The 12,616-nt window shown below is 41.6% G+C and overlaps 1 protein-coding gene across 1 annotated transcript in view; it reads right to left on the bottom strand.

Moving 5' to 3' along the window:
* The window catches only part of tnnc1b (troponin C type 1b (slow)), a 9,814-nt gene extending 4,716 nt beyond the window's left edge, over nt 1-5,098 (bottom strand). The window contains exons 1-5 of the mRNA XM_037773929.1: nt 5,075-5,098; nt 3,440-3,470; nt 697-843; nt 378-492; nt 1-70 (exon numbers count right to left, since the gene is read on the bottom strand). The exon at nt 1-70 is cut by the window's left edge and continues 67 nt beyond it. Coding sequence (XP_037629857.1) covers nt 1-70; nt 378-492; nt 697-843; nt 3,440-3,470; nt 5,075-5,098 — 387 coding nt within the window. The remainder of the gene's footprint in view (nt 71-377; nt 493-696; nt 844-3,439; nt 3,471-5,074) is intronic.
* Between the last annotated feature and the right edge of the window lie 7,518 nt (nt 5,099-12,616).

Genomic DNA, 12,616 nt, shown 5'->3' with positions numbered 1-12,616 from the left:
TGTGATGGCCTCACCAGTGGACTCCAGCATGGCCTTCAGCTCTTCTAAGTCTATGTAACCATCTCCGTTCCTAAACACAAGATATAGGAATCAGTCTTATACTCATCTGGAATATCTGTTGAAGCCCTTTAACACTGCAATGTTCTGAGTGTACAAGGATGAACAACATAATTCCTTTTGTAACACAGTGTGTTCTAGTGAAGTTTTGGGTATTGATCAAAGACACCAGGAGAGCTTTGTTTGACTTTATTGATTTAAAAAAAATCTGTCAATCTACTAGTGGAAATCAGCACTGATTTCTCCTATATTAACTTGGTGGTGTTTCCTTTAAATTTTGAAGTAGCTCTGTACAGTGTGTGAAAAGAAATACGACATACTTGTCAAACATGCGGAACAGTTCAGCCAACTCCTCTTCTGATTTTCCTTTGCTCTCCTCCTTCATGCAGCGGACCATCATAACCAAGAACTCATCAAAATCGACCGTGCCACTGCCTGCGAACACACACCATGATTTTATAAAGACTCCATATCTCTTTATCATATTCACAGTTATTAGACCTCTCAAAATCCACTTCTCCTTCCCTTAAATTTGCACTCAAGTTTCTATTAAGTTGTTCAAATTATTTTATTCCACTAATGAAAATATGTGCTCCCGATGTCTACAGTGATGTGACAGGTTTAATGATGCTGACATACCATCCTCATCCACCTCATCAATCATCTCCTGTAGCTCTTCAGGAGTTGGATTCTGTCCCAGCATCCTCATCACCTTCCCCAGCTCTTTGGTGCTGATGCAGCCGTCCTCCGCATCCTGGATGAAGATGTCAAACGCAGCCTTGAACTCTAGAAGGGACACAGGAACTGTTACTGTCTGACAAGGAGACAAAGGGTTAAGTTACTCATAACTACAAACAGAGAAATCCTACAAACAGAGAAATCCATCTCCACAATGTAACACCAAGAAGGATTGCTGACATAAAATCACAACAACCATCACAAAAACATTTACAAGCAAGGCCCGCCAAGTCTTTTAGTCCCTACACATCAATACTCGGTAATCGGGAAAAGCAGGAATTTTATTGGAAGAACAGCTCCACTACAACCCAAGTAAATATGCACATTTCTACATTCATTCTGAATGTATGTTGAAATGTTTGCTTGCCTGTAGACATATTTAGGGCCCGAGCACCAACCAGGTGGTTTGGCAAAGGCCCTATTGAAACTGAATTAATTATTATTTTATCTCCAATGAATCACATTTTTGAGGGGCTAGGGATGCTCGAAATTCCTGAAATTTTGCACAAATATCAGATGTGGCTAAAATGTACACGTGATATGGATCTTGCGCATGGGCATGGCAAAATGGCTCACTGGCACACCCATTAGTAGCCCCTGCGGTGCATTTCACCTAGATCTATGAAATTTGGTTGGTATATGTAACACGTACAGACGTACAAAAAAAAGTTTCTTGAGGTTTACCTTACAAACACATTGTTTTTTTCCGGAGCTTATGATGGAAGTAGCTAACGAGTGAGCATCTCCCGTCTCCTTCTCATCTCTGTTGAGAGCTTCACATGCGCCATACTGATCAGGCAGGAGGTACGAATCGGGTCTTTTCACAGCAATATAAACATATTAATTGTTGCTTGGAGCCATCAGATGGACTACCTATTTAGCCTCAATACTAACTAGGGATGCACCGATACCACTTTTTTTCAGACCCAGTACAAGTACAAGTACTTACATTTGGGTACTCGCCGATACCGAGTACCGATACGAGTACTTCTCTGTGCCAAAAGACCCTCGTTAACAGCCAGCTGGAGGGTGTGATCGACACACGGCAGGCTGGGGAGTCCCGCATACGAGGCGGTGCGCCGCGACCGGCTCTAGGTCGGCTTGGAAAGGCTCGGGGCGAAGGTGGCTCGCGGCCGCAGCTTTTCAGCGATCCCCGCCCGGACCTCGCCGGACCGTGGACAACGGCCCCCTGCTCCCGGTGCGACTGTCAACCGGGGCGGACTGTCTTTAGTGCGCCCCAACCGCGTTGGTCCGCCAGATTTTGGCTCGGCCCACGTAAAAAGGCGCCAGGGGTCTGCGGCGATGTCGGCAACCCACCCGACCCGTCCTGAAACACGGACCAAGGAGTCTAACGCACGCGCGAGTCAGAGCAGAGGGTGCAAGCAAAACCCTGTGGCACAATGAAAGTGAGGGACGGTGCGCGCCGGCTGAGGTGGGATCCCAGCCCAGCGGGGTCGGGCGCACCACCGTAAAGTGGTATTGGTGCCGTTGTATCAGAGCTGTTTTTGCGAGTACGAGTACTTGAGCACAGTATTGGACCCGATACCTGATACCGGTATCGGTGCATCCCTAATGCTAACTGTGTCCAACAAGAACTGGTGAGTGAAGTGGACAAACAGTTAGCATTAGCATTTCTACTATCTGCAAACATGCTAAGGTTTACCAACGTATAGATCTGCTAATGTGCTGAAGTCAACAGTATTGGGACTAAAGCAACCTATTTGATTATCAATGAGAGTAGTGTTCCTCGCTCTTTACTGCATGATTCTGATGTTTGAATGGAGACAAGCAGAAGTGGACAGAGACAGAAAGGGTCAGTTATGTCTACTGTTCTAAAGTAGTGACGACAAGTTAGCGTTTTATGCTTATTTAGACTATTTCTGCTTTAATTGATGACAGCATTGAAACAACGCAGATGGTAAAGTTTTATTTCTCTCCTTCACTTGGTCGCTCTTTCTCAATCGCCCCGCTCTCTCATTCGTTAGCTCTCACTCTCATCTGCACACTGTTTCGCTTTATCTCACTTTTCAGACTAGATATTTTTTAACGGCAATAAACTTGAAAATCGTAGTGGCACTGGAGACCAGGAACCACATTTAGTTCCTTCAGTGTTCCTAAAAATGGTCAAATGTGAATGGTTTGCATTTATATAGCGTCTTACTACCAAATCACTTTACAATTCATTCCTCTCATTCACCAATTCGCACACACATTCATGCACCAATGGTGACAGAAAAAGGTTCCTGGAAAGGAGGCTCAGCAAGATGGTAAAATAAATCATCAGTAGAGGAAAAGTTCCTCTCTTGGAAGGCTCAGTACAAATTCCATGAAAGCGACTTAGCGGGATAAAACTCTCAGTGATGTCATGTTTAAAAGGGAGGGTCCCACTGACTACCTTCATCATTTATCCATTCAGTAGATGGGCTTGTACACAATAACATATAAAAGGACAGTGTATGTGCATATTTTATTTGATCTTTTTCATTGTTTCAACTGATTGTTAAAGTCAATAAAAATGAATGACTTTTCTATTAGTATTGTTAGTAGTAGTAGTCATACTTGTGTTGTTATGAGTAGTATCAATTTAGGTATATAATGGTAGTAATAAGTAAAAGTATTAGCAGTACGATAGTAGTTTCCTCACCATTTTTCTGCTCCTCTGTCAAGTTCTCAACCTTAATGCAAACAAAATCAGGATGATCATTGTATGTGTATCATGGTTTTTTCTCTCTTTTTATTTTTTACCACTGTACAGGTGGAGTATAACTTCATCTGATAGTCTCTGAGTCTCTCTGAGTCTGTGCTGCTCTCAGTGCAGTATGACTGCAATGTCACACTGCTTTCCTCACTTACTATTCTTGTGTGGCAGAGTACAAAGGGGGATTTCTGACACCAATGCTGATGTCTGACTGGGTCATTTGTTTTAATAGCCATCAGCTGTCCCTTCTCTTCTACCCCCTTGAACCAGTGGTACTTTGTTCTATTGTCAGCCACAGACATATGAACTAACCACAGCAGCCTGTCACTGTGCTCTGTCTGAGTTTATCACACCTTTTGTTTCAGTGTCATACAAGTTGTAGGAGCACACTTTTTTTGGTCCTGTAAAACATAGTTATTTAATTTTTTACCAAAAAAATAAACGTTAAAAGTGGTTAATCACAGGAATCTTCCTGCCAGTGCTCCTCAACCACAGCCACAAGCACGACTGCAGTCAGGAACCACAGAAGGGACCTCAGAGATACCGGTGTCATGGGTCCATTCATTTAATTTTGTTCATTATTTGGATATTTTCATGTTTTATTAATTATTTTTCATTATATTTTCGGGAATGTTGTTTCAATATTGTATCCATACTGAAGGAATAAAACTTTATTTTTTTTATTGTTTATATACTTTCTTCTAAAGATAGTCTAATTTAAATATAATTATTGTAAAAATAATGATGTGTTTTTTGTTAGTTAAAGCATTCATAGTTCTTTCAAAAAATACCAAGGACATGACCTCAGAATTCACAAACAGAAGCTACGGCCCTGACCAAAAATAGAAATTACATTATCAGAAATCAATTAAATTACCCCTAATATTCCCTGTTATCTTATATATTAGATATCTTATGGATAGATATTTGTTTATAGATTTTCATATAACCTTAAGCAGTCCAATGAAAAGAAAAATGATATGATATACTGTATGTTCCATTAACATCACCTAGTGCTTAAAGGCAAAGCATCAAAATGTGATAAACTTTATTCTGCAACCTCACTGGGTATAGTTCTTTATTCCTTCTTTCGTTCTTTTGTTCTTTTGTTCATATGAACAAAATAACAAGATTTTCTGACAATCTAAACCAATAATACAGCAGCACAAACTAAAAGAGCATCCGGTTGTTTCCAAACCTATCTGACACTCTCAACAAAAGTTTTATGTTGCATCTTCACAAAGGTAGCAACTACTGCATTGCTATTGCATTGGAATTTACGTAGTGTGTGGGTGTTTTTGTTCTATCAATGTTAAAAATTGACTTTGGAATTACAAGAGCAGCTGTTACTGTATTCGGCTGTCACGGTGGCTTTTAAAATTGTATCAAATACATGTGTGCCAGGCCAGCAGAGACCTCCCATATAATTTGTGTTTTTCTATCTTTTTTGTTGTTGAAGCATTACACACAAGGACAGAATCCACTCCAGTATTTTCGGATTATTACATACTTCAGAAGTCATCACCTCAAAGTGAATTATCATCAGAAAGAGAAATAAAACAGCGCCTTATCTGTACTCACCGCTGCTTTATATACGTCATCCATGGCTGCTGGTCTGTCGCTGTCTCTAACACACCACTGCTGCACTCAGACACTGCCAGCAAAAGCTGCCTCAGTCTTTATTGTTGGAGGAGTGTGGCACTAAAAAAGCTCTTGACCCATACCGCAAAATCCAAGGGTGGCGGAGGGAGGAGTGACAGAGAGAGAGCAATGAAGAGAGAGCAAGATCTATAAATAGGAAAATGAAGCCACCCAACAATAGTAAAACATTGGCACCTAAATGGAGATGCTCTCTCTGATAGAAGCTGATGAATCTCCAGTTGTCCTTTTTACATTTTTTGGGCCCGAGCACCGACAACGTCGGGCAGCTAGGCAGCTTTAGGGTTTGTGCCGGTTTGTTATGGTTCAAGCCCTTAAGGTAACAATTAACCTTATCCATAAATCTCTCTTCTACTGTATATGATAGCCTTCATGTATTAGTGATGGTTATCTTATCTTTCGTTTCTCCTTCCTCTCATTACTCTTCATCGGTGGTACTCACAGCCAGGGGGCTCCAAAATAGCCTCCTGGAGGGTGGCATGAGGGGACCCAACTTCTGGAGGATATCCGTCTTCTTGACCTCCTCTATGCCCTGCATGGGCCTCTGGCCTCACTTTTTTTCTGCAGGAAATCCAGCTGTCATGGGAAATCTTCACAAACATGCTCCGTGAACTACGTTGCAACTGGACAACTTTAAGGTCAGCCAGTTTGGGTATCTTCGTCCCTTTGACTGCAGTGTGGTTATCAGTCCCTGATGCCTTCATTTCGGAGCTCTACCACGTCAACTTTCTTGGAAGAGGAGTTTCCCACCACAGAGAGAAAGTCTTCAAAAACATAGACCACCCTTTCTGGTGTGCTCTTCATCTCCTGCTTCACACCATGATGTCTGTACTCATAAATGTGTGCCCTGGCTTGAAGAACTGGTGATGTCTTCAGTTGTGATGGTGTTGGATTTAACTAAGCGAAGACAAGACACCAGTTATTTTTTAAGATCATTTTTCTGGGCATTTTCAAGCCTTTATAGATTGGATAGTGGATAGTCTAGAAAGGGGGAGAGAGAGAGGGAGCGACATGTGGAAATGGCCGCAGGTCGGATTTAAACCCAGGCTGCCGCGGTTAGGACTCAGCCTTGTTATGTGGGTACCCGCTCTATCATCCGGGCTATCGGGGCGCCTGAGAGACAAGTTTTTTTCTCTGACGAGTAGACAACGTGCTTTATGACCCGCTCCTTCTCCAATACCGCTGCATAAGCCAATGTTATCTCCTTAGTGTTCTGCCCTGCAATCCCCTTGTGCCAGACAACAGAGATGGTCTTCTTTCTGTTGGTCTTACTCTTTTGTCCAACTGACTGAGTTTTCATGATATGCAATGATCCGTCTTGTGAACACAGCTGACTTGACATCAGGCATTTGTGAGAGCACGATCACCTCTGCAGATCTACACTTCTGGTAGATGTATCTTCAGGCCAGTCCCTTTCCACATCTGACCTGTTGTGTAGACCATTCTCTCCGGCTGAATCCTTGTGTTTTTTTGCCACCTCTCACACTGTGGGCAGTTTGCTGCAGACTCCCCCTGTTGGTCAGCCTTCATGTGCTGTTCCTGCAGCAGACAGCTCTCACACTCCTCCTCTCCAAGCTCTGTAAAGCTAATGCCCTAGACTTTACAGCCTTTCGATAAGACTTGTAGGGGCAGTTGTTGCCTTGTTCTACATAATCAGCATACATGAGTTTGACGCTAATGTCACTGGGGAGGTAGCAGCGGGGGCATGGGGCATGCTCTCTCTAGTAGTGGCTGACAGTCAGATGGAAGGACTAAATGTGATCATTCAATGTCTTCAGGTCCAGCTTGTTGGCCCGGTGCATGCCTCCCTCCCTGACCTTTCAGAATCAGGCTGTCGTTGTTCGGGTGATGCCCTAAAGTTGAAAGGAAGAATGTTTTACACACCTGCTGTGGGATTTGACCTTCATCTTTCAGCCTTTATACGAAAGACCTGTCAACCGCCAACTTGGTTTTCCATCGCCACAGACTGTTGGTACTTTACTCACACTGTAAAACATGAAGGAATGTTTCTCAGCATATGACAGGTTGCAGTACTGAAATGAATAAAGCAAATACCAATTAGAGACATGCATAAGAAATTCATATCGTAATAGACCTATGTATACAGATGGGTGACTATCACTGCTTTTTTGTATATATATATATAGAATAATGAAGTGTAAGCTAATTGATAGTAATTCACATTAATTAACCTGCACCCCCTGTTCTTAATCTTACAGTTTTGAGACTTTCAATTCATATGAAACTAACATATAATATCAGCCGACAGTATATCTATTCATCACTCAGCCTAAATGATGCTCACGGGGCAAAGTGAAGTAACTGTTGGAAAGCTCTGCCAACAATTTGGATGACACCACAGAGAATGCATGTTAGGTCACTCATCTCCATTTCCCCATAATCACATGCGCTCTCCACATTTGAACTTTTTAAAGGGCAGCCAAACTAGTCAGCTTGAAGGTTAACTTTTCATAACTGTATATATTCTTTTTTATTTACTATGCCCTGAGTATAGAGTGGAGTCAGATATCTACATGACAATAGATACATAGATAGGGCTATTTTTGAATGTGTGTCCTTGACTAGAAATAGTAGTCCTCTACCAGTAGGGAGGGTCAGAAAGGGACTATGGTAATAAATCTCTGTTGTAAGGCGAACACTATGCAGGACAGACAGAGAGCACCTGCCAATGTGCAGCAGCTGTAGAGTAAGCTCAGAGGGCAGAGGTTCAAGCCTCTGATTTTAGAGCTGGTCTCTGTGGATGGACAGTAATAATTTAACTAATCTTTTTGTCAAAATGTATTAACAAAATGACAGAAAACTGAAGCTTCACAGGTTATCACACTGCTTCATGTCAAGCACCAACACATGGATGGGTAACTCGAGTCAAACACCGGGTTCTCCTTTAGCAAATTAGTTTTTCTAAAGACCACCAGAGATTTATAAGTTCGATTGACTTGAAATTTGATACACATTGTCAGGGGAACAGGGAGAGGGACGCCATTGCAGACCAGGGGAATCTAAAAGTTAATCCCGAAGGTTAACCACTAAAATCGCAAGCGATTTAAAGGGAGAGGGGAAACACCAAATGAAAACAGGCCTAAAAGGAAGGCTCCCTGCACTCAATATAACTTGAAAAGACTAAAACTAAAACACCACTGCCGAGCAGCTGACTAGAACATAAAGGAAACAAAAGAACCAGCGAAGGCAGGCCACACAGACCTAACCCACTCAAAGAGACTCCAGCTCTGAGAAGAAGCTAAATGGTGAGGAGTGAATCCCACAGATAGGTTCACGTGGTACTTATGCAGATTCAAACCCCCCCTATACAGATAGAGCAAAAACAGGACAGCACTCTCACTACCTCTGACAAAGAGACAATGAGCCAGCACCCGAGCACTGAAACCAGGGGTAGATATAGGCTTCAACCACCTGATCCTCATCAGGGACAATTAGGCTCCACAGCTGCCTCTCCTCAGAGATAATGAACCCAACCAGCCTGCTGAGTGGCAATTGACCCTCACACACATGTCCAGCTCTGAGTGTTCTACAGAAAAGCCTCTTGGACCGCTAAAGTCCGCCGAACTAGATTTTCTGCCATTTAGAATTCTTTGAAAACTGAATTTTTGTATTCTCCTCCTAAACCGTAGGTCCGATTGCTACCAAATTTTCTGTGGATGATTATTGGATGAACCGCGAAACGCAAAGAGTTCCTCAAAAGGTTCTTAGTTCCAGGGGAAAGTTCTTGTGTTCAAAACGGGGCTAAAGTCAGCAAATTGACTCAGTAATACCTATATAAAGTTAGCTAACATTAGGCAAGATTTGCCACTAGGCTACTGGTCATACCAGACCAAGTAAGGCTGCATCAACAACACCCCTGAGTGTATTGGATCGAGCAAGGGTGCTTTGTCTTGCTTATGAATACAACTTTTCATTTGTAAGCGTAGGACTGTGTTATTTTTTCTTCCATGAATTACACACTCTTGCTTTAAATATGAGCAAACTTAATCTTATCTTTGATACCTCGCCAAACCTCCAGGACCAGGTACTCTGTGCGAGGATTCCATGACCGACCACGACTTTTCACTGAGCCCCAGTGCCTCATGGGAAGTGTGGTTTTCATGAGCCTCGAAGTTGACCAACTTCAGTCGGCACTGGCTATCGTCAGTGCCTGGAAAAAGAGAAGACATATTTTAAAAACGACATTATTCTAAAGTGTGTAGTTAAAACACTGCTTTCACAGGATACAAGAAAATGATCTATCAAACACTAGAGAAGTGGAGCAGGAGCTGAAATATAAGAAGAAGGGAAGAAGGCAGTTTTGGAGATAAAGTTTAAAGATGCCAGTCATTTCACGGTCTTGGAAAAATACTGAACTAAATAATTATTAACTGAGGAGTTTTTTTTTCTTCTTTTCATATTGTTCACGTGTTGAAATACTGTAATTTGCAGCCATGCTATTTACACTCATTACTTTACAGCCTGTCTCTGTGAATTTATTAGCACCTCAGTAACTAAAATAAACTGGGAAAAAAAGTTCGGGAACTTGGTTTGGTCGATTACTTCTCTGTTGTTACAATGCTAATTGGCATAGTACTTTACATCGTTGGAAAGCCTGTTTATTTACCTTTCATGTGTGGCTAGGCAAGACACTTTCTAACAAACTTATTAACCTATCCCAGATCAAATGAATCATATGCAGGTATTATTTCAAAATAAATCAAATGAGTGACTTAACATAATTACCTTTTTATCAGGATACTACTTTGTTGAAACAAGTGGTTGACTTCACAAGTAAACTGGGAAAAAAAAGTTCAGAAACTTGTGTTTGGTCGATTATTTCTCTGTTGTTACAATACTAATTGGCATTGTATTTTATATCGTTGGAAAGCCTGTTTATTTACCTTCACAATGATGTCCAACTTGTAAGGATCATGCATTTGTGGGATGAGCAGCACAGCTGATTATGTGGGTAGCGCCCAAGAAAGATTTGTCAAAATGCTCTGCCAATAGTAATCAGTGTATTCTCATAAGGCTACCAGGAAGCCTGCAATGACTGCCCTTCACCGTCAGGCCCATTTGCGCTGGTCAACACAGACAATAGAACCTGAACATGTGGGGGAATGTCATGTTCAGTGATGGGTCCAGATTTTGTCTTGGAAGGTTGGATGGTGCACCGATGGAGTAACAGCTTTTGGTGGGGGCTGTGTCATGGTGTGGGGCGTCATCTCCCTCACTGGCAAAACAAGGCTTGTCATCATTGTAGGCCATCTCAATGCAGTGAGATATCGGGATGAGATTCTGCAGCCAGTGGCGATCCCATATCTCCACAATCTGGGACCTAACTTCATCCTCCAAGATGACAACGCTCGCCCCCACAGAGCCAGGGTTATCACAGACTACCTCCACAATGTGGGAGTAGAGAGAATGGAACGGCCTGCCAAGAGTCCACACCTCAACCCAATTCAACACTTGTGGGATCAGCTTGGGCATGCTGTACGTGTTAGAGTGATCAACACAACCACGCTGGCTGACCTGCAATGACTCCTGGTTGATGAATGGAACGCCATCCCACAGCAACGTGTGACCAGGTTGGTGACCAGCATGAGGAGGAGGTGCCAGGCTGTTGTGGCTGCGTATGGATCTTCCACCGCTACTGAGGCTCCTGACAGTGTATTAAATGAATAAAGTGTAAAATAGCCAATATGTCTTGTTTGTTCCTTGTTACTGATAGAGTTAAATCATCCAATCCACCAAACAACTCAAAACAAGAGTCAAGACCAACAGGAGAATACACTGTTTACCATTGGCAGAGCATTTTGGCAAATTTTTCTTGGGCGCTACCCACATAATCAGCTGTGCTGCTCATCCCACAAATGCATGATCCTTACAAGTTGGACATCATTGTGAAGGTAAATAAACAGGCTTTCCAACGATGTAAAATACAATGACCATTAGCATTGTAACAACAGAGAAATAATCGACCAAACACAAGTTTCCAAACTTTTTTTTCCCAGTTTACTTGTGAAGTCAACCACTTGTTTCAACAATGTAGTATCCTGATAAAAAGGTAATCATGTTAAGTCACTCATTTGATTTATGTTGAAATAATACTTGCATATGATTCATTTGATCTGGGATAGGTTAATAAATTTGTTAGAAAGTGTCTTGCCAAGCCAGAAATGAAATGAGTCATCTATCTCAAGAAATTACAATTACATCAAACTAAACTTCATTTAATTTGAATGTAACTCAAAACATGATGTGCAGAGTGAACTCACCACAGGTGTAGTGTGTAGTCTGTTGCATGCAGTCCAAGGTCTGATAGCAGGAGTAACAAGTGCCTGAAGGAATGACAAGCAGGCTCCACCTTCACACTGATAAGAATCTCACTTTCTCCCTCTGTTGTAGTGGCCATCCACCACTGTATGACGTTTTTTTTTTTTTTTTTTTTTTTTTAGTTTTTCAGGTATTTGATCATAAACCAAAGTATTAGACAAATTAAAATCTTGGCCTGATGTTGGCGCATAATGAAAAGTCAAAAGTTATTACAATTTCTCCTGAGGTGGGCTTGAATGTTTGGACCAAATTTCAAAGCGATCCATCCAAAATGTGTTAAGATTCATTGTCCAATAGTTGTACAGATATTTCAGTTTGGACCAAAGAGGTGGACCGACCGACCCACATTGTCATCCCTAGAACACGCCACTAGCATAACTGAAAAAATGACCAGGTTCAATCATTTTGACTCCCAGTCAAGGTCTGAAATTAACTTTTTTCACTGCCTACCTCTGTGGCAGGCAAGTTTTTTTTTTGTCTGCAACTCAGAAATTTTATTTGCTACTTGTGAAATCTCTGCGCTAAATGAAGGAATAACATTTTAGATCCGATGTCATTCAATGTTCGATATATATTACACAAAAACATGATATGCCTGGTATATTCCAGTGTTCCAATTACACCGTAACTTCCGGGGAAGCCCTATTTTTCTGGGGTGGGATGGTACTGTACACGGCACTGTACTGTACTTTGTTATTGTCATCTATAGTGGTTGTTTGCATAAATACACAAAATTCAAATGATTATGATTATTTAAATATTTGCTTTCATTAAAAAAATCTTGGCACGCTGTTAGGAAGTTAAACAGGTCATAATTCTCTCTCTATTATCTATTTGATATTGCTGTGAAAACATCTCCTTCGAACAACTGGATTTGTTCCAGTTTCTCACCAAAAACCTAATTTTCACAAGATTACATTTGAACACATCATGATAACATGGTAATTTACCTTCGCCCAATAGTAATTTTTCCTAAGCAGAGTTTGAACGCCTCATAATAATAACTCAATGTCACCTCTGTTAACTTTAGTAGCTCCGTTATTTAACCAAGCAGGACTGTGCTGCCACCGGCTGCTAACAGCTAATGTTACCAACTCTCCTCCTGATGATTTCAACACAGGTTTG

The sequence above is a fragment of the Sebastes umbrosus genome, chromosome 6 (genome assembly GCF_015220745.1).
Source record: "Sebastes umbrosus isolate fSebUmb1 chromosome 6, fSebUmb1.pri, whole genome shotgun sequence".
NCBI classification, from domain to species: domain Eukaryota; kingdom Metazoa; phylum Chordata; class Actinopteri; order Perciformes; family Sebastidae; genus Sebastes; species Sebastes umbrosus.
This window is presented reverse-complemented; position numbering and strand designations above follow the sequence as displayed.